A 23413-nucleotide genomic window follows, 5' to 3' on the forward strand; every position below is an offset into this window, starting at 1 on the left:
TTTAACCCTTGTGTGTCACTTATAGAAAGGCTTTTTGTTGAGTCCTCTCGTATCAGAGTTACCAGCACCATCAAAATAAATGAAGGAAGGCATCAAGTAGATAATATCTCAATGAAATTTCTTCTGAAATGTGGCTATATCAAGAAAGTGGTAGCTGATGAAAGGGACGGTTCACTTCACCACGTATTCCATGCGTGTCGTTGAAGGCGACTAAAAGGGGAGGGAGCGGGGGTCGCTGGAAATCCTCTCCTCCTGCTTTTAATTTTCCGAAAAAAGGAACAGAGAAGGGGACCAGGTGAAGATATTCCCTCTAAGGCTCTAGTCCTCTGTTCTTAACGCTTCCTCGCTAACGCGGGAAATAGCGAATATGTATGAATAAAAAAAAAAAAAAAAAGAGAGAGAAAAATATACATATATCTTTTGTTAATGGTTCACCAATTTTATATCATGCCTCATTGCGAAGTGTAGTATCATTACATCAGTGATAATTGTATACGAAGGAAAGGTTGTTTAACTCACTCCAGTGGAGGGAGCGAGACCGTAAAAAGTTGACCAGATAACAGGGCTCAGTAGCAGCACCTGCCCCGCGCCGAAACAAGTTTTACCCCTTAAGTACGCACGTTATGCCCTATGAGCACGAATGTATAACCTTTATGTAGGAATCGGGGCAGAGACCAAGCCATAAACCCTGAGGGATCTCGTGGCGTCGTGTTCCAGGAGTTGACTGATAATCCAGGTGACACAGAATGACCACCTGTTGACTTGTCTAAGGAGGAAAGCTATATAAAAAAAAAAGGAGAATCTCAGTTATCATAACAAGAACGAGGAGGAGTTGTCGTTGTTGGTGTTGCTGCTGCTCCTCACACAGTGCCTGTGCAGTAAGCTGTCTCAGGCCCATCGACCTGTCAGTGTCATTAACGCCGTCGGGTCTTAGGTTACGGCTACCTGAACTCACGAGGCTCCTTCATGCGTTCGAGAGACAAATCCCCGACACCATGTCCAGCCCTCTCACTATACATATTGGCCTCCTTCCCTTCCCTTCTCCCTCACCAGGGGTTCTGCACGACATCTGAGCCCCACCTCCTCCTTACCCCACACCCTATCCCCATCGGCTCCTCCCAATCCACTAATCTTCTACTGCTGCCCCGAACTCAGCCCTCCCCTCCTCTCTAACCCCACCCTACCTCCCTCCCTCCCTAAACAGCCGACCACCACCACCACCACCCCCAACTCGCCTCGCCCAGCACATGTAAGCCGGAGCTGCCAGTTACTCCTATATCGAGCGTGGTCGAGTGCACAGGCTGACGGCTGACATCCGCCGAGAGAGAGACCGGTCACTCCCGAGAAGACAAGACGCGGACAGTCAGCTGGACGTTTAAATAGCCTGGACAATTGCTGGAGCCTTCAGTCCGCTGCTGGAGAAGGCAAGGGTGTGAGCTGGAACTCTCCTCGCCAGATTCTTCTGCCCCGGTAACACCAGACCAGTCGTAGGGACGTTCTGTGACCGTGCAGCTTAACGTAGCAACGTCAGGAGCACCCGCTGTCTTTGCTAACTTCATCTCGCACCTTAAAAGATCCCGTCTGGTGTTGCGCTCAACGCTCCTCCCGCTTGTCCACCCGCCGCTCCATATATATTTGTTTTACCCGACTCCACCTGTTCGCCGTTGGCGCTTGCAAGATGCCTTACGACTTCAGCACATGGGACAGGAACTGCCTGGAGGAGCAGGCAACGCCTATCGATGGCGCCTTAACAGGTAGGCCCCCCCCAAGTGATTAACTCGTTGCCTTGCATGGCGGTGACACGCATCATCGCAAGCTGATGGTATTTTGCCGTCGTGCCTCCATTACCGTGAGTAGTGAAGAGTCTATACTATCGCCCGTTAGTGAGATCTTTTTTTTATTATTCTTACTGTGATCCAACAAGTTTTAAAAAAAGAGTCTGTGAACGTACGCTTAAAAGCTTTTATCATTCCTTTTTTTTTCTGTCAAGCGAAGTTGCATGGCCCTACTCGTGCACCCTTTGAAGAACAGAACCAACCTCGACCAACGTACTAAGTGTGTGTGTGTGTGTGTGTTACCTTCGTGTAAACCAATGCTAGGGTTATTCTAACGTGGGCAGGGAGCTTCACGCCTCTCTCACCTTGCTGGGAAACAACGAGGAGCTACATCACACCACTGTCCGGGTGTAATTTGTTTGCTATCAATATCTTTTTTTCATACCTTTATCAAAAGGTTTGATATGAATGGAGAAGTGGACATGTGAACAGACAGAGACCTGTCGCCAGGTGCGATCTCTCTCTCTCTCTCTCTCTCTCTCTCTCTCTCTCTCTCTCTCTCTCTCTCTCTCTCTCTCTCTCTCTCTCTCTCTCTCATTCTTTCTCTCTCGTATGCATGCGGGGCCGACCACCCCCTCTCCCAACCTGTCAAGAAGGCTCTGCACTACCGGAATAAATTTCCAGGCATGCATAAGCGAGGCAGAGCTCCATCCTCGGTGCTGCATGGCTACGTTCTCTACTGTCCACATATGTACATATTCTAAGGCCCCCAACCCCCCCACTTCCTTCCTTCCTTCTCCACCTACGTCTCTTCCTCTCCTCCCTCGTCCTCTTCTCCTGACCTGTGTTCCAGCCTCTGGCCCTGTCATTCCAGTCCAGTACAGTGGCAGGAACACCCTCACGGTCCCTCCTGCCTATGTTGTAAATCTTTCCCCATACACCCACGTCGTATTTCTTCCTCATTCCGTGACCCCTCTGGTCTCTCATTCGAAGCTCTGCCTCGGCCTCACACCCTCGAGCACGACCCAAGGAACTTAATTAAAACCTTCACGTGCCTTCAATATCGTGCGGGTCTTGGGTACCCGGCGTGAAATTTACCCCACACACTGCCTCCCCTCCATGGTCTCCCTCCGTCAGCGCCTGCCCCATGATCACCCTTCGTCAACGCTTGCCTTATAATCTCCCTCATTCACTGCTGGCCCCATGGTCTCCCTACCTCACTGATGGCCTCATGACCGTAGTCTGCATACCCAGTGGTTCCTCCCTCCCCCCCTCCTTTGTGGTCTCGTTATGCATCTACATATGACACTTAACATATATACATATGTATGAGACTGTGTATGTATGTGTGTGTGTGTGTGTGTGTGTGTGTGTGTGTGTGTGTGTGTGTGTGTGTGTGTGTGTGTGTGTGTTTGTTTGTGTGTGTGTGTGTGTGTGTGTGTGTGTGTGTGTGTGCAGCAACATATTTTCCGAACTGGAAGACCTTGGATCATCTCAGGTGTCCGTGACGTCACGATGATCGCTTTGCTTGTCCAGTGATCTTCCTCTATTACTCAATCCCCCGCTGTCCTCCTCCTCTCGCTGCCTATCCAGTAACCCTTCTATGCCACACTCCCTAAACCCGTGGTACCTGTCTAGCCTGTGGTTCCCTCCCACACCGCCTTGCCCATGGTCCCTCCCTCCTTGCTTAGATGGTGGTCACTCCCTCCCACACTCCCTGGCCTCTCTCTCTCTCTCTCTCTCTCTCTCTCTCTCTCTCTCTCTCTCTCTCTCTCTCTCTCTCTCTCTCTCTCTCTCTCACTACTTGGCTTGTGTTCTCTCTCTCCCACACTCCTCAGCCTCTGTTCTTTCCCTCCCACACTCCCTCAGTTCTCTCCTTCACGCACACTCGACAGCCTATGTTCCCTCCCTCCCTGAGCAGATGCTAATAGAATTAGGTAAGCAATTAAGCTGAATGTGAGCTCGTCGGAGCTTCATTGTTGACAGCCAGCCCTCAGGTTCACGCACGCTCTCTCAAACTCTTCTGTCCGTCGATGTGTGAGGACAATATCCCGTGTCTCCGGACACCGTGAAGGCCACAGTCAGGAGCAAATTAATCCTGTTGGTGCGCAATAGCCGTGGTCTTTCACTGCTGAATTGGCAATAGCCTTGGTCCCTCAGAGAGAGACAGAATGATGGCTGATGGTTTAATGGACACACACAAAAAAATTTAAGACTGTTGGTAATAAGACCTGGGACACTTTGTGTTGTCCAACCTGTGTCGCTTCAGTTTTTATTCTTTTCAACGAAGCTGCAGAGAGAGAGAGAGAGAGAGAGAGAGAGAGAGAGAGAGAGAGAGAGAGAGAGAGAGAGAGAGAGCTAGTGGTAACTCCACTTCCTAGCTACAAGGGAGTTCGTCATTTCTATATTCTCGCTTGGAATGCAGTCTCCTCGAGGCTACAGGGGCACCGTAAAAGTATTTTTTGGGTGGTTTGATTAGGAAACGTTCCTTCAGATGACTTCAGACACAGAGAGAGAGAGAGAGAGAGAGAGAGAGAGAGAGAGAGAGAGAGAGAGAGAGAGAGAGGTTTACTGTGCCTGTCAGCGTAAGACAAGGTAGGGTTAGTATGGAGATGAGGTGTATGCGAGCAACACCATCATGATTCAAATCCGTCATTACGTCTACCCCCCCGAGAGAACTGTTAAGACCAGAAGTAGCCGACGTGATCTGGATTACAACCCGCATCAAAAGAGTAATGGAGAAGTCGAGATATGGTCTTCTAGCACAATAGCCGTCTTACATGAATGGACCTCCGTCATGGAGTCGATCGTGAAATCCTCGCTGCATAGAAACCTTACATAGCATTTGAAACGGACCTGCATCAGCCACTGGTATGATAAAACCGAAAGAGTCGGGACGAGAAGATTCCCTTCCTTGCCCCTACGTCAATGACCTAACCACTAATGATGTAGATCATCTGAACAATAGCCACGCCAACTGTCAGAGGCTTCACTACAGTCATACCGCCTCCCTCCCATCATCTACTCTCCTGCCACATCGTACTCGCGTATCAGTGTAAGAACTTGAAGTCGCTTACACTGTCACCCAACCTAAGGCTAGGCGCTCTGCTACACCCATAGACCTGCCAATGAAACGCCATCATAAGATTTCTTCGCAACTTAGCCAGACCCCTTTTCTCTATCATCAACACTTCTCTTCAGCATTAAATTGCCTGTAAGATTCCATACGCTTCCCTACCGAAGCGAACAAATCCCTTAGTAATCCAATTATGACCCAATGCCATCTCTCTAAATCCTCAACCAACTCTTTAAGAGGCTTTTGTTTTATGAGGCTGATACGGACATTACAAGCTTCATAGACACTTAAACTCTTTGGCAAAATGTAGATTCCCCTCTACTTTCCACTGCCTCGTAAGTTGTCTTTATCTATCTACCACGGCCATAGCTCTTACCTTCGCTGAATTCACCGTATAGCCTCATCCGTAGCGCAGTCGTCAACAAACTCATCAACAGCGGATTGCATAAAGGTCTTATTTCAAGGCTCTCAGACTTTCTGATTGAGTATCGTCTGGCTGTACGTTACGGAGGGAGGCCATGTCTAACATCCCGTCCCTCGCCTGTGACATGCCATAGGACCTAAGATATGGGACCCATGTGCCTCCTTAACCTCATAAATGAATCATTTGATGGAAGAACAGCGACGAAACGACCAACAGAACGAGCAATGATAACAACTCTCTCTCTCTCGACCAACGATCAAAATTCAGAACAGCCTGAAGAACCCTACCTCCGCCAACAGCGTTACCACCAGCCAACCCAAAATCGTAGTCACTCTGTCATCAACCTCGCTGCCAACGCCCTTCCAACTTGCTCAGTCCACCAAGCTCCTTGCTGTCGTTCTGGACGACGGACTAGAACTGGAGTAACACGCTAGAGCCAATATTGAATTTCTGACGATCACCACGACAGTCTTCGTCGACTCGAGATACTGTTACTCCCTGCAAATGAACACAGAACAAGCAGACAACTTTTCCCTGATGCTACTCTCTCTCTCTTGTACCTTCCCCCAACCTGATCTTCCTTATTTACATCACAATAGGAACCACTAGGAAAGGAACTAGCAAGATTATCTTCGGTCCTATGTGTACAGTCTCTCGAAAGCGGCTCTTGGCTTAAGCCCAACCATCACATGAGCCTCGACTGACAATACGAGATGAAATTAATATGCTGCTGCACCACCTCTCCATCGCCATCTCTTGGGAATTGAGATCCCTCGTCCTGGATCTACAGTATGGCACGGAAATCACCGTTACGAGAATAGTCTCTTTTTCCAACCACTGTGAATATAGGTAATATTTAGCGAGCTATATAGTATTCAAACCTCCATCTTTGTCTTACGTAAAGACTGTCTATCGAACACCCCTTCTGCTTAAAGCCCCACCACCCCTCACCCTTGTTTAGTGTCTTACGTATTTCTAATACATATTCTGAGTTTTTGGCAGCAATAGATTCAATAAACCGTTGATAGTAATTATCATTAGTATTGTTATCATTATCATTATCATTATCGTAAAGTGAGGCACCATAGTGCAGCTAGTCTCGGGTCACCTCCCTCAGCATCATTTGCCGCTCATTAAGGACAGACTACCTCAATCCCTACTAAGAGCCGTGAGCCGTGCTTTACTAGCGTGCCCGCCTCCGTACCGCACCCGTGCTCCCTTATGAACATGCCCCATCCGTGGCCTGTGGCCGTGCGCTCCCTTTTTCTTCAGCAAGGCGGCACCAATACGCAGATCTAAGGCACCCTCACGTCCGTCCGGCCTCCGAGGCAGTGTAACGTGTCTGCAGCTTCGTCTCGTAAGATGGTATTAGCTGATGACTGACGGTATTACCTCTCTTTCCAAAACCCATCCCGTCACGTTTCCCCCTGTGCCGCCTCGTCACGTCGTGTCGTCCAACCTAGTCATGCCTTCGCGTTTCACCTCCTCACGTCTCGCACGTCGCGCCCCCCCCCACCCTCACGTGCTCCCCTTTCCCTCTTCTTGGTAAATGTGAAGATGTCAAAAGGAAAAAATCGGGGGGATGGCTCATGACAATTTGTACAACCCCTGAGGAAAGCGGCGTTTTCAGCAACGACCGAAAGTCTGAGGACGTATGAAAAAAAAAAGAAAAAGAAATAAGTCATCAGTAAAGTGTGGCGTTACCACCCAACCACGGACTTAAGTGAGCAAGATACGGCGGCACTTGTGGGGGGAGGGAGGGGCAGCGTCAGTCATGGCCGTCAGAGGCGAGGGTCAGCTGATGTTATCGACAGAGTCCCTCTACAACCACGTCATCCCGAGCGGGTTGTAGACCAGTCACTTCATCCCGCGGCGCACGACTAAACCCTACAACTCCTTCGTGAATACTTACATATGTATATATATATATATATATATATATATATATATATATATATATATATATATATATAATCAAACAACTCATGTTGTGCTCTCAGAGAGGAAAAGAAATGTGTACATCCCAAGTCTTCGCGTTGGATGATCATCTCTATATCCCCACTGTTAACCAATTACCGTGTAGGAGGAGGAGGAGGAAGAGGAGGAGGAGGTGGAGGACTACCGAAAGGAAGGACCCTCATACTAATATACTTAGAAAGCGAGAGTCGAGTCATCTGAGACTAAGCATTATCGACGGCACATCGGCACGCGAAGGGTGGTGCAGCGGGCCTGCCTGCTCCTCAGAGTGGTCTGCTGCCCTCTTCCCGATGGGGCAAAACTGGTCTCCTATACCCTGAGGGGAGGAGGTTGGGGGAGAAGGTGAAAGGAGTCGGGACGGAGGGAATGAGGGAAAAGGAGAGGTTGTGGAATGGGGAGAGATGATGTGTGTGTGTGTGTGTGTGTGTGTGTGTGTGTGTGTGTGTGTGTGTGTGTGTGTGTGTGCGTGCGTGTGTGGTAAAAGGAATGGGAGAAAAGGAAAGATAGAGAATGGGGAGAAGGATTGAGGTTGGAGGAGGGAGGAGAAAATGAAGGATGGAGAAGGAACTGAACACGACGTTCAAAAGAGCATCTACAGCTTCCCTACGGATATAATAACAGCAGGAGGATATTCTCTGACAGACAAGGTTACAGAGGGTGAGGAACGTGTCTGGTCACTCGGTAGAAGCCCCGCGCCTCACGCGTTAACAGGTCAAAATCTTTCACTGAGTGTTGACCCCTGTACCCCCAAAAGTGCTACATGTAATCTTATCTCGAGTGAATGGAGAGGAAAACACCACTGGCTTATCTTTGGGAATAATCTCTGCCCGACAACGCGGGTGACTCTAGATAATCGTTATCATCTTGATTACCCACTCAGAGAGAGAGAGAGAGAGAGAGAGAGAGAGAGAGAGAGAGCCACATCTCTGACCCTCCTGACACACAGACGTCTCATGTCTCGCAAAACCCTGACACAACTTTGCCACACCTCCCACCCTCCTGACACAATCTTGCCACACCTCCCACCCTGCAGACACAACCTTGCCACACCTCCCACCCTGCAGACACAACCTTGCCACACCTCCCACCCTGCAGACACAACCTTGCCACACCTTCTACCCTGCAAACACAACCTTGCCACACCTCCCACCCTGCAGACACAAGCTTGCCACACCTTCTACCCTGCAGACACAACCTTGCCACACCTCCCACCCTGCAGACACAACCTTGCCACACCTTCTACCCTTCTGACACAACCCTCCTGACACAAACTTGCCACACCTCCCACCCTGCAGACACCGCCTCGCCACACCTTCCACCCTGCAGACACCGCCTCGCCACGCACCACCTGACGCAGTCCTCAGGTTACCCATAATACATCCATGTCTGCCACCACATCATCTCCTCCTCCTCCTCCTCTCCCAACCTCTCTTTCCTGCTGTTACCATCGCTACTTTCCTGTTACCTTTCAGACCCAGCTGTTACCTCTGTCCTCGTGTTATTACCCTTCCTACTACGTATGATTTCCCCTACCTCTCTTACTCTATTAGAACCTACATTACTCTGCTTTCTCCTCGGTCAACCTCCTTACACCTATGATGCATTGCTTTCACATGTACATTACTTTCCCCTGTGTCACCTTACTCACACCAGCTTTCACATTCTGCCCCCTTCCAATCATCCCTCACCCCCTTGTTTCTCATCAATCGTCCAGTCTCCTTACTATATGTATGACACTACTCTCTCAATCGGCTTTATTGCACATTCATCAGCTCTCTCTCTCTCTCTCTCTCTCTCTCTCTCTCTCTCTCTCTCTCTCTCTCTCTCTCTCTCTCTCTCTCTCGATCTATCTATCTCTCTCTGTGACAAAGTTCGCATCTCCCCCCCACCCAACCCCGAGCCAAATGAGCCAGCGGTGGCTACCCATCCTCTACACTACTGCTCCTCCTCCTCCTCCTCCTCTTCGACATAGTCCCAGAGCTGCCGGTTGCTTCTCTATCCTCCCCTGAACAACCCTCCCTACGTCATATGTTGTTGTGCCACACAGGTGAAAGGAGCGGCCCAAGAAATTTATTAGTATTACGCAACTCACACCCGAAAAGACGGGTCTTAAGGGGGGAGGAGTGGTATCATGGGACAATCCCCTTCCACCACTTCCCCCCTCCCTCTCTGCCATATTTCTAGTCTTCCTTCACTCTCAAACCTTCTTCTTTTTCTTCCCGTTTTCTACCACACTTCAGTCAACCTTTCCTCCCTGTGGTATGCATCATTCTCCTTCTCCCTCACCCCACAATTTTCCTGGGGGTCATCTTCTTGTACTTTTCTATTTTTTTATCGCCTCCATTGCTATCTTTTCCTCTCTTTCCGTCTCTTTTGTATCATGATTCGTTTCGTAATTTTACTCCCTTTCTTCTCCTTCTGGTAATAGTGTTGCTTTTTTTTTCTCTTTGTTCGTACAATCCCGTCCTAAGTCTTTTGATCTCCTCAACCTTCCAATATTTCGCCTCTCTCTCTCTCTCTCTCTCTCTCTCTCTCTCTCTCTCTCTCTCTCTCTCTCTCTCTCTCTCTCTCTCTTATCCATACTATTCCCTCTCCCTCCTTCCTGCTGACCACAACACCCCTTCCCCCCTCCACCACCCAACTTCATTAATCTCTCTCTTCGAGTTCTCAATCTCGGGGACATCCATCGCCTCCTGCAGATGAGCCCCCAAGGCACTTCGTGGACCAATGGACACCATCGAACTATGTATCAATAGGAGGAGGAGGAGGAGGAGGAGGAGCGTCATGCACATGTCCTCCTACACGATGAAGAGAAGAGAGAGAGAGAGAGAGAGAGAGAGAGAGAGAGAGAGAGAGAGAAGAGAGAGAAAGAGAGAGAAATACACGCCGCAGGTAATCGAGTCGTGGAGGGAAGGGGGTGGAGAGGAAGGAACCTACAGGTGGTAGACGATTAAGATGGCAATACTTTCGCACGCGGACGCCCGGCAACGACCCATCATGTAGGGGCGAGCGAGTTACGAAACACAAACCGCCGAGACACAAGGTTCAGCCAGGCATGACTCCGTTAGCCACTACAGCGAGGGTTGAGGTAGGTCGGCGCGGAGGACCGGCACACATACGCACCCACCCCCTCCCCCCATCCCCATTAAGCCACCACCACCTCCTCCTCCTCCTCCACCTCCCTACGTGACCTTAGCGTGGGCCAACCAACTCGGCGAGTTCCTCTTTCCCACCCAAGTGAGGACGTGAGCACTGGGCGAGGGGGGGAATCCTCCTCGCTCCTTCTGTCGCTAGCTGTTCACGTTGAATCACGATGATTGAGAAGGAAAATGTGTGTGTGTGTGTGTGTGTGTGTGTGTGTGTGTGTGTGTGTGTGTGTGTGTGTGTGTGTGTGTCGAAAATCCGGAAACACACGACGAAAATCGGCGGTGCTGCGGGAGCCGATGTAAAGCCTGAGAGAGAGAGAGAGAGAGAGAGAGAGAGAGAGAGAGAGAGAGAGAGAGAGAGAGAGAGAGAGAGAGAGACCCCGTCCGTCCGCGCGCGAAAGTAGAGAAGCTACTAGCGAGGGAGGCTGGGAAGGTGAGAGGGAGCACTGGTAGTATGACAGGTTCGCCCTCCAGGTGAGATAGTGAGAGAGAGAGAGAGAGAGAGAGAGAGAGAGAGAGAGAGAGAGAGAGAGAGAGAGAGAGAGAGAGACCATCGTATGACTCACCCACCGCTCGCGCCAGGTATGTGTTTTTTGTTACTGTTTCGGCGCGATCGAGATCCACCTAGCGGGATGGCCAGCGTCCAGATCCACCTTCGTCGAGGCCCATCGCCAGCGTCCAGATCCACCTACGTAGAGGCCCATCGCCAGCGTCCACATCCACCTACGTAGAGGCCTAGCCACCATCATCCAGATCCACCTACGTAGAGGCCTAGCCACCATCATCCAGATCCACCTACGTAGAGGCCCAGCCACCATCATCCAGATCCACCTACGTAGAGGCTCATCGCCAGCGTCCAGATCCACCTACGTAGAGGCCTATCGCCAGCGTCCACATCCACCTACGTAGAGGTCTAGCCACCATCATCCAGATCCACCTACGTAGAGGCCTAGCCACCATCATCCAGATCCACCTACGTAGAGGCCCAGCCACCATCATCCAGATCCACCTATGTAGAGGCCCATCACCAGCGTCCAGATCCACCTACGTAGAGGCCCATCGCCAGCGTCCAGTTCCACCTACGTCGAGGCCCCAACCGTCACTACCTCCTCCCCCCTGAGCCGCAGCTGTCATAGTAGATGCTATGGGGATTGCAGACCACACGGGAACTCCGGGTTAGGTTCCACCGGTGGTCATCATAGACCCCTGTGATTTATAATGCCACGGATGACATCAGCAGGGCAGGTTTTGTGCGTGCTCGCTCATCCTCGACCGTAGCCAGTGAGACTTCAACCCACTCGAAGGTGAAAACTTATAGATCCCCGGAGAGTCGAATGGCTGGGTTAATTACCAGGCTCCGAACTCCTGGTTGTGTCCCGAAGGCTGGAAATCGAATCCAGCAACGGTAGATGACATCTAGCCTGTCCATAGACAACTTGAAACTAACAGGACAGAGGGATGAAAGTAATCAAGTGTAAGACAGAAGAGGATCCATCATCACACGATACGAAGTCGATCAAGGATCACAAGAACGCGAAGACCATCTCGACTAAGGTCCTTGAGAGCTTTGACAGTAACGGTCATCTGACAATAAAAAGTCTTCCTCTATAAGGACTTACGTCTTCTGCCTTATATTAGCCAGTTAGTTCTTACGTGCTCCGCCGAAGATTAAGGTAGGAGGCGAGAATTTAGGAGGGAGACTTGCCATGGTTCCCGAACTCCATATGAAAGTCTTCACAACGGCACACGGTCGAAAAACTCGTCCCACTCGAATCATAATAAATTTCATTAGCGTTAAACTCCGTCTGGAAGGATCCTGTTCTGTACTTTTCCTCATCTCGTTGTGGCGTTATATACCCTTGCGTTGTACACACTTATAACGCTATATATCCAACGGATGAGGGAGGGAAAAGAGAATACAAAAATGTGCATGGATATTCGTAGTGACTGCTGAGGTGTGGGAAACGGAGATGAGTAAGAAGGGTGTAGGCGATGGCGATCAGTGTGGGAGAACTGGATTGACTACAGTCGTCTCGGTAATGGGTTAAGCCGCTGGTAATGGGTTCGAAGAGTCCAGCGGGATGTGGAAAATAGAGAAAAGACAAATTGGGTGAGAAAAACTTGGGAGGAAAGTAATAGGTTATGGGGATAGGGAATTAATGCCAGGGAGCTGTGGAAAATGTGGAAGGGGCTACAGAGGGTGTGGGTATTTGGGGAAAATACTACCATTATAGTTACGTGAGTTAGCGATCCTAGTGAGGGGGAGGTCAACCAGTGGTTAGTTAGTTAGTTAGTTAGTGAGAGAGAGAGAGAGAGAGAGAGAGAGAGAGAGAGAGAGAGAGAGAGAGAGAGAGAGAGAGAGAGACGCCTCTCCACCAACTTACTCTTCTATTTCAAACTATCCCTTCTGTCTCACCTCTTCTTCCTCTCCTCTAGCCACCTTGAGAGAGAGAGAGAGAGAGAGAGAGAGAGAGAGAGAGAGAGAGAGAGAGAGAGAGAGAGAGAGGTGGTGGAGCGTGTGACCACTGTAAGGGGGTTAACTTTCATTCTTTTCCAAGAAGGCCACGTATGGGAGGGGGTCGGTGTGGCGGGAGGAGGAGGAGGAGGGGAAAGGGGGGAGGGGGTAGGGTAGGTAGGAGCGAAGGAGGAGGAGGGTCTGAGAGGTCGGGGAATTCTTCGGGTCAAGAGAAAACGGAAATTTCTCCCCTATGGAGCCAGACGGTTTAGAAGAAGTAGGGGTTGAAGGAGGCCAATAACCTTAGCGCCCCGATGGAAGGGAGAGAAAACTCGTCGGATAAGCTAAGCTGTCAGCATTATTTCATCCCCTGATGTTATGAGCCGTCAAAAGGATTTCCGAGGTTAAAAAACTAGCTCGGGGAGACTCCCTCTTGTTACGCAATGCTCCGTGGGGGTGCCTGATGGCTGGCCAGTTGCCAGTTAGTGTCTGTTCCCACCTGTAACATAACCACTAGTATCTGTTCCCACCTGTAACACAACCACTAGTGTCTGTACCCACCTGTAACACAACCACTAGTGTCTGTTCCCACCTGTAACACAACCACTAGTGTCTGTACCCACCTGTAACACAACCACTAGTGTCTGTTCCCACCTGTTAACATAACCACTAGTGTCTGTTCCCACCTGTTAACACAACCATTAGTGTTTGTTCCCACCTGCAACACAACCACTAGTGTCTGTGCCCAAATGTAACACAACCACTATTGTCTGCTCCTACCTGTAACATAACCATTAGTGTCTGTACCCACCTGCAACACAACCACTAGTGTCTGTACCCACCTGTAACACAACCACTAGTGTCTGTTCCCACCTGTTAACATAACCACTAGTGTCTGTTCCCACCTGTTAACACAACCATTAGTGTTTGTTCCCACCTGCAACACAACCACTAGTGTCTGTGCCCACCTGTAACACAACCACTATTGTCTGCTCCTACCTGTAACATAACCATTAGTGTCTGTACCCACCTGCAACACAACCACTAGTGTCTGTACCCACCTGTAACATAACCACTAGTCTCTGCTCCCACCTGTAACATAACCACTAGTGTCTGTTCCTCCCTGTAACGCGTAACCACAGTACAACGACAGTGCTCTGCCCTCGAGCACTGTGGTAACGGCCCTTGGGTATGATGGCATAACCTCTGACATCACTCTTATGGGTCAGGTCAAGGGTTATGCCATCAAAACCCTCAAGAATTCAGGTCAAAGGTCGTTCCAAGCGTATTCAAGGGCTGTATTGACTTCAGCCCTCAAGGGTCGTATCGTCGCGTTCAAAGGGTCGAGTAGATGTCAGTACCCGTCCACCCTTTTGCTGGAAGAAGAATGGCTTAATTCCAGCACAGACATGCCGGCCGGCGCCGCGCACTTCCTCGTCACGATGCCTCAAAAGAAGGTTGCTAACCCCATGGAACACGGCGGTGTGAACCCTGACCTCCACTGCAAGACCTTAGGGTAAAGTGGCTTCACCCTCCCTAACCCCTGACCCCCTGATCCTTCAGCTAAAAAATTAATGAAAAAAAAAACCTTGATGCATTAGTTGTAATGACATAATACTGAAGATTCGGGTATTACATGGGAAATACATAACCTTACATATTAACCAAGTTTGATACCCCAGACTTCTCAAGACATCGAGAAGAATGGAACACGATAAGATCCCAAGTGCACTTTCGTGTAATAATCACATCATCAAGGGAGACACAAGAGAGAAATATAACAGTCAGTTGATATACATCGAAGAGACGAAGCTAAGACGCCATTTGGTAAACATGCGATTGCCTTGGACAATGTGATCGTGATTATCTAGCTAATCTTAAGTTCCTTGGTATCCTTTACTGATAGATAAGGATATCCTAATCCATGCTGAGATTCTGACGACCCTATAACTACAGAGACGCACCAGGGGCGAGACGGCTGGTGTACATGAGAGTCTCTCATGAGGCATATGATTGGGGATCTCCCATAATATGATGCGGGTGACTCCCCCATTACCACAGAATGTGATGCTTACAGTCTCCGATGTTGCTAAGGTCTGGAAGATGTTACCAGACATGAGGAAAGGTCTTCTGGTCTATATTCCTTAATATGAAAGCGTGACTTAAAAGACCCTTGTCGATGATACAGGCACCCAGGAGAGGCCAACGGTGAGAAGTAGATGTAATTTTCTCAAGTTTATTTACCCTATTTGGTATCCCGCATGATAATAGCATGGATAAGACAAACACGATGCCAGATGATAATCACCATCATACCGAGTCACTTAAGATTTCCTTGATAATCGCCAATATACAGCGGGATTAAAGATTTGCCAGATAATCACCATTATACCGAAGGATTAAAGATTGGTCAGATAATCACCACTATACCGAAGGATTAAAGATTGGTCAGATAATCACCATTATACCGAAGGATTAAAGATTGGTCAGATAATCACCACTATACCGAAGGATTAAAGATTGGTCAGATAATCACCATTATACCGAAGGATTAAAGATTGGCCAGATAATCACCATTATACCGAAGGATTAAAGATTGGCCAAATAATCACCATTATACCGAAGGATTAAAGATTGGTCAGATAATCACCATTATACCGAAGGATTAAAGATTGGCCAGATAATCACCATTATACCGAAGGATTAAAGATTGGTCAGATAATCACCATTATACCAAAGGATTAAAGATTGGCCAGATAATCACCATTATACCGAAGGATTAAAGATTGGCCAGATAATCACCATTATTACGATGGATTAAAGATTGGTCAGATAATCACCACTATACCAAAGGACTAAAGATTTGCTACTTAATTACCATCATACCGAAGGACTGAAAGTCTGCCAAGCGCGTGATTACATCTTTCGTGAAAGGGGAGAACCAATGGTAGAGGCAGGCAGGCAGGACCTGGTGGTGTGACCCCTCGAAGATTTCCTACAGCCGCCCGACATGGCGCGTCACAAGACCAACATTCATCACGTTCCGTAGACTCCTGTGCTGTGCTTAAAGGCCTGATAACAGAGGTGTCACTCGCCACAAAACCTCTTTTATGTATAATGTGTAACAACGAGGCGTTCTAAACTTCAGGTGTCATTTCACCAGTGTTTTATGATTACAGACTTGTAGGTGATGAGCCATTCAAGTGTTACTGTTTTATGATTACAGACTTGCAGTTGACGACTCATTCAAATGTTATAATGCAGAGACTATGACCTTAGACTCTATCTCTGGGCTCTGCCGAAGTTCTCGACGATGATAGCAACTTACTCGTTACTTGTGGGGTTCAGTACGTACGTGGCTCCGTAACATTAGTTTCAAGAATGACATCTTTCTCCAGCGAGGGATCTCAGTCCAGCAGACGAGCTCGACTTAATTATGGTAATCCTTACTAATCTAACGGCGGAATGTCGCGTTCACTTTTGCCCGCATCGCTGGCTTTTTGCTTCGCTCTGTTATATGAAGGAAGCCAATGATATATGATAGAGCTTGGGGTCATCTACGTGTATCAGTGAAATGTAGTAACTCTTAGTATCTACCACGCTTGCTCTCTACCAACTTTGCCAAAGGTCTCACGTGTTACTTGCACATCAAGAGATCTGAAAACAGTCTCATATTAGCGTATCATATCTCAGCATTTCAAGTTTTCAAAACGTATTTTTCCACAGATCCTTTTACTACCATACAGCAGAAACTTGACACATATTTCTTTTCACCACACTCCACCACCATCACATATAAACCTTCAAGATCTTATAGATCCTAACATGTCGTCTGGTCTCGATCACCAAAGTCTACAGTAAACTGATATTCGTCCAAGGAATACCTAGGAAGAGCGTCATATATGACCTTAGCATTATCTCGAACACCTTTAGTTGTTCAAAGTCATTTTCCGATTCGGTGGCCCTAAAATCATGCGAATGGTCTTAATGACCCAAACAGGCAATAGACCATTAACAACGAAATAACCAACCATCAGTCTATGAGTCATACGTATAGCGAGAAACGTTTCTCCTGGCATGATATCAATATGTAGCGGGAATAGGGATCCCCATAGACGTATATGCTGAAGATATTATCATAACCTTCAACCCACGAGTGACATGAAAGAAACAGACCACAAGGCAGAATAATAGCATTCCAAAGAGCATTGGGAAATGGATAGAGCAACGATCAATAATGCCTCATTTTTCATCATCGTGGGCTCCAGTTGCACTATGGTCACCGGGACATCATGATCGACCAGGTGGTATCCATGTCACACAATGAGTTGTGGTCAGCGTAACTTAAGCCACACGTGTATAAGTCAGTCGGGTTGGTCGGGCTGGTGTCGGGTTTACTGGTGCTGTGGTCTTAATGTCAACCCCCGGTATGGTACAGAGTGAAACGCTGGACAGGAAGAGAGGAGGGGGCTGATAGGGGAGCTGTTGTAGAGAGAGAGAGAGAGAGAGAGAGAGAGAGAGAGAGAGAGAGAGAGAGAGAGAGAGGAGAAGGAGAGAGAGAGGATGATAAGGGAGTTGTGGTGAAGAAGGGGCAGGAAATCTGATGTAGGAAGATCAGAAGACCCTTGTGAAGGGAGAGGTGAAGACGACTGAGGGAAAGGAGAAGAAAGCTATGGAAAGAAGGGGTTAAGGCGCTGTGGTAAGAGAAAGGAGAGGAGGAGGAGGAGAAAACAGACGAGGAAGGGAAGCTGTGGTAAGAGAACGTGTCGGTTTGGTATGAGAGGGAAAGAGCAATTAGGTGAGGGAAAAGCAGGAGAAAGGTAGAGCTGTGGCGGAGGAGAGAGAGAGAGAGAGAGAGTAGACGAGGTGTGGTGTTGTGAGTGAGGATAAGTACAGGGATAGACGGCATCACACGAGTGTGAGGGCTTGATACATAGCCCGTCCATTATATACCCCTTTACCGACGAGGGGACAAGTGGGGAGTGGAGGTGAGGAGGAGCCTTCAGTGGTTGGGTCTGTGAAGGGAGCCCTCATGACATCCAGTGGCTTTGTTGGCTGTTACGCTTGTGCTGGATGACTGTACGTTTGTGTTGCATAACTTCGTGGTCTATGACTGTACGCGTCTGTGCTGGATGACTGTGTATACATACTTAGCTGAATGTGTATGTTGGATGATAATTGTTGGGTAACCCTGAATATGGTGACTAAATGTGTATGTGCAACTGTTGCATTAGTGTGTGTATATGTTGCGGATAACTGTGCATCTGCTCCATAACCCTATATATATATATATATATATATATATATATATATATATATATATATATATATATATATATATATATGTATACATATTATCAATTTCATTAAAATTATTAATATTATCGTTATTATTACTATTACGATTATATGTACAGCATTTATCATCATAAACAGTGTACACTGAATTCATAAAACATTCAATTAACTTAGATGTATTACAATTACTTCATAAGCAATAACAATCACGCGTTTAGACATATAAGAATATCACAGAGCTCGAAGAAATACAATACCATAAAACTCGAAAGATATTTACCGTAACGTAAAACATGATTCCCAGCAGTGTTCACTCCCTGGTCGAAAAATTTTCGACAGTGTATATTAGAGAACTGTGCAAGTCTGGCATAAGTGCATGCTCGCATGTTGCATACCTGTGTAAGTTAACTGTGAATAAGTATACGTGCGTGTGTGCTGGGTAACTGTGTGCGCCTGTGTGTTCTGAATAAGTGTGTCATCTGCGCTTATTACCTGCACGTGTTCCACATAACTGTATGTTGTATACCTTAGTGTAGTCTGTAACTGTAGCGCTACGTCTGTCAGGCAACCGATCGTATGTAATTACTATTTTGTGATTACCTATAACCTTCTGTAAAGGTAGGAAGTTGATACACCCGTTGATTCCATCCCTCCAACCATCTCTACTATTATACGAGCGTTTTAAAGTTCTGTATAGTTGTCTGCGTTTACTAATGATAAGGGGCAAGATGAAGAGGAGGAGTTAGAAGGCTCTTTTAAATTCTTGGAGGAGGAGTAATCAGCAGGTTATTGATGGTGAATACAAGGCGAATTAGCATCAAGAATTATCTTTATGTACATGCACTCAAAGTGTGTCCAAACGCCTGACAGACACCACTTGAAAACGCTGTTCAGAGTCATGCAAAGAAGGTGTGGTGCGCAGCGAGTTACAAGGGCAAATTCGCCTCTCTCCTTAAAGAAGGAAGGTTGGAAAATCGCAATGAACTGAATGCACCAAAGAGCGTGGTATCTAGAACACTGGAAGAGATAGTCAGAAAGTAGATGGATGATAACTTGCGAAGGAGGAAACTACTAAAGTGAGAGGCAGTGTGGGTTTAGTGAAAGGAGGTCATGCATAATGTCGTTTAGTAAGCTCTGATATAGGCAGAAGGGATTACATGCCCGTAGACGGGTTGATTGTACTGGACCGCCAGAAGGCATGTGACATCGACTCGTACATGTGGTAAAAGAACAATGGATTATCAGGAAGGCACAGTAATAACCATTGCTATTGACAGGATAAGTGGTGTCAGATGTGAGGCGGGGCATAGGGAGGGTGAGCGGGGCATAGGGATGGTGAGCCTTCTTCGGTACTTTAAAAATCAGTCAGATGATATGGCACGAAAGGGACATGTCAAGGGAGCCTTTTCTAATCGGGTTGGGGGGTAACCTGTAGTGCGTTGCAAAGGTATGTCCTATTGCCGTAGTTATTTTGGGTCAGTGATAATGACTTGCCATCAAACAAGATTTCTTACTTCAATTTGTACATGGGATAGGATGACTAAGGTGGTACCTGAGATATGACAGCTGCGGAAGCCAGAGGATACATTAATCTGCTCACCATGTAAATAAGACGGAAAAAAAAAATGTGGAGGTTAGAATATACCTTTCAAGTTTGTAAACCAGACTGATGATAATGACACTGAGCAATTCAGAGCAATCCAATCATAAAAACAAGTAATCCAAAGTATTAGAGTCTTGGATGAATGGAATGAGCTAAATGATACTTTTGTTGATGCAGAGAGTATGCAGAAATGAAGATAGAGTTGCATGATAGTGAAGGCCCTACGAATGTAGGGCCTTCACTATCCCAATAACGTGGAATCTAGTGATTACATTTAGACAGAAGCTAATACATACTTACATACAAATAACTATATAGAAAAATGAAAGTGGGAGAAGTGGGAGACCAAATTGAAGGTGGAAAGGTGGAGTGAAAAAGATTTTGAGTGATCGGGGCCTGAACATGCAGGAGGGTGAAAGGCGTGCATGGAATAAAGTGAATTGGAACGATGGGGTATACCGGGGTAGACGTGCTGTCAATGAATTGAACCAGGGCATGTGATGCGTTTGGGGTAAACCATGGAAAGTTCTGTGGGGCCTAGATGTGGAAAGGGAGTTGTGGTTTCGGTGCATTATTACATGACAGCTAGAGACTGAGTGTGAACGAATGTGGCCTTTGTTGCCTTTTCCTAGCGCTACCTCACACACATGAGGGGGAGGGGGTTGTTATTCCATGTGTGGCGGGGTGGCGATGGGAATGAATAAGGGTAGATAATATGAATTATGTACATGTGTATGTATGTATGTATGTATGTATGTATGTGTGGAAAGAGGGGCAAGTATGAAGTCTGTTGGGGATGAGAGAGCTTGGGAAGTGAGTCAGTTGTTGTTCGCTGATGATACAGCGCTGGTGGCTGATTCATGTGAGAAACTGCAGAAGCTGGTGACTGAGTTTGGTAAAGTGTGTGGAAGAAGAAAGTTAAGAGTAAATGTGAATAAGAGCAAGGTTATTAGGTACAGTAGGGGTGAGGGTCAAGTCAATTGGGAGGTGAGTTTGAATGGAGAAAAACTGGAGGAAGTGAAGTGTTTTAGATATCTGGGAGTGGATCTGTCAGCGGATGGAACCATGGAAGCGGAAGTGGATCATAGGGTGGGGGAGGGGGCGAAAATTTTGGGAGCCTTGAAAAATGTGTGGAAGTCGAGAACATTATCTCGGAAAGCAAAAATGGGTATGTTTGAAGGAATAGTGGTTCCAACAATGTTGTATGGTTGCGAGGCGTGGGCTATGGATAGAGATGTGCGCAGGAGGATGGATGTGCTGGAAATGAGATGTTTGAGGAAAATGTGTGGTGTGAGGTGGTTTGATCGAGTAAGTAACGTAAGGGTAAGAGAGATGTGTGGAAATAAAAAGAGCGTGGTTGAGAGAGCAGAAGAGGGTGTTTTGAAATGGTTTGGGCACATGGAGAGAATGAGTGAGGAAAGATTGACCAAGAGGATATATGTGTCGGAGGTGGAGGGAACGAGGAGAAGAGGGAGACCAAATTGGAGGTGGAAAGATGGAGTGAAAAAGATTTTGTGTGATCGGGGCCTGAACATGCAGGAGGGTGAAAGGAGGGCAAGGAATAGAGTGAATTGGAGCGATGTGGTATACAGGGGTTGACGTGCTGTCAGTGGATTGAATCAAGGCATGTGAAGCGTCTGGGGTAAACCATGGAAAGCTGTGTAGGTATGTATATTTGCGTGTGTGGACGTGTGTATGTACATGTGTATGGGGGGGGGGGCCATTTCTTTCGTCTGTTTCCTTGCGCTACCTCGCAAACGCGGGAGACAGCGACAAAGTATAAAAAAAAAAAAAAAAAAAAAAAAAAAAAAATATATATATATATATATATATATATATATATATATATATATATATATATATATATATATATATATATATATGTTTACATTGAGATGTTTAGGTATGTATATTTGCGTGTGTGGACGTGTATGTATATACATGTGTATGTGGGTGGGTTGGGCCATTCTTTCGTCTGTTTCCTTGCGCTACCTCGCTAACGCGGGAGACAGCGACAAAGCAAAATAAATAAATAAATATAAATAAAAAAAAATAAAAATATATATATATATATATATATATATATATATATATATATATATATATATATATATATATATATATATATACTGTGTTAGACACTTGTGTTGTGTGCTGGGTAACAGCATTTGTGGGGTTAGAGTTAGTATTATAAGTGGAGAGAGTTTCCCAGGCTGGACTCCATCCCTTCAATTTTCTCCACTGTCTCACGACTTGTCAAACCTCATTACGCTATCTACAATGACACTCTCGCACCTCAGTCTATTCCGTGTGTGTGTGTGTGTGTGTGTGTGTGTGTTTGTGTGTGTGTGTGTGTGTGTGTGTGACTACCTACGGGCGCTTAAGGATGTGTAAGGAGGGAGCTTGACACTCGTGGATCCTTGTGTTTATATCATACATGCTGCTGAATATTCCAGTGCTTAGCTCGTGCCACAGTTTCGTTGCTGATGAAGACGCCTCCCTCACATCTGCACAATTTCCATCACCAATTTTCTTTCTTCTGTTCCTCTGTGTCCGTCGCCATGAACTCCTAGGAATTCATGTATGGTTAACATGCCAGCCCGTACCTTCTCTAATCCACAGTGGGCAAACCGATATTCTGTCATTCTCGTTTTTGTTTCGTCGTCTTAAACCATCTCATCGTTCGTGGACTGCGAAGGAATGGACCCAAAAGGAAAATTATGACGTTGACTCAACTAAAGTCTGCCTTCCCTTCACGATCCTTTCCCTTACCACACGATGCTCTGGTGGCAAGTTACTAGTGGTGTTGAATACTATTATAAGTAGTGTTAAATACTATCACAAGTGGTGTTGAATACTGTTATTAGTGGTGCTGAATACTGTTTCAAGTGGTGGTGAATACTGTTTCAAGTGGTGGTGAATATTGTTACAAGTGGTGGTGAATACTGTTACTAGTGGTGGTGAATACTGTTACCAGTAGTGTTGAATATTATCACTAGTGGTGTTGAATACTGTTACCAGTGGTGTTGAATACTGTTACCAGTGGTGTTGAATACTGTTACTAGTGGTGATGAATACTGTTACTCGCGGTGATGAGTACTATTACAAGTGGTGTTGAATACTGTTACAGTGGTGTTGAATACTGTTACTAGTGGTGATGAATACTGTTACTCGCGGTGATGAGTACTATTACAAGTGGTGTTGAATACTGTTACAGTGGTGTTGAATACTGTTAAAAGTGGTGTTGAATACTGTTACCAGCGGTGTTCAATGTTAAGTCCCTCTCATAGTGGGGATCCAGTAATTCGTTTCCAAAAGTCTTGCACTCGCTGTCTGGTCTATCTAATCTCTCTTCTCATCATGATTTTGCATTTTCTATATTCATATGATGTTAGACATCTGCTTGAATATCTTAGCAATTTGTCTAGGTATCTTTGCAGTTTCGCTCAATCCATATCACTTCACGATTCTTTCACACCTCCGGCATCATCAACAAATATCTCAAGGTTTTGTTTCTGCCTCGTCAGGTAAATCATTTACATCGATCAAGAAGTAATAATGGCCCTAATAGTCAGCCCTGAGGAACCCCCACATGTCACCCTTTCTCAGCATGAAACAAAACATTCCTCCAACGTGCGTTCTTGGCTCCCTCCCATTTA

General features: G+C 46.8%; 1 protein-coding gene across 1 annotated transcript in view; it reads left to right on the top strand.

Moving 5' to 3' along the window:
- The first annotated feature begins 1269 nt into the window (after window positions 1-1269).
- LOC139745848 (carotenoid isomerooxygenase-like) overlaps window positions 1270-23413 on the top strand; it is a 41017-nt gene continuing 18873 nt past the window's right edge. Inside the window, exon 1 of the mRNA XM_071656454.1 lies at window positions 1270-1754. Coding sequence (XP_071512555.1) covers window positions 1679-1754 — 76 coding nt within the window. The 5' untranslated portion in view covers window positions 1270-1678. The remainder of the gene's footprint in view (window positions 1755-23413) is intronic.

The sequence above is a fragment of the Panulirus ornatus genome, chromosome 4 (genome assembly GCF_036320965.1).
Source record: "Panulirus ornatus isolate Po-2019 chromosome 4, ASM3632096v1, whole genome shotgun sequence".
Lineage (NCBI taxonomy): Eukaryota > Metazoa > Arthropoda > Malacostraca > Decapoda > Palinuridae > Panulirus > Panulirus ornatus.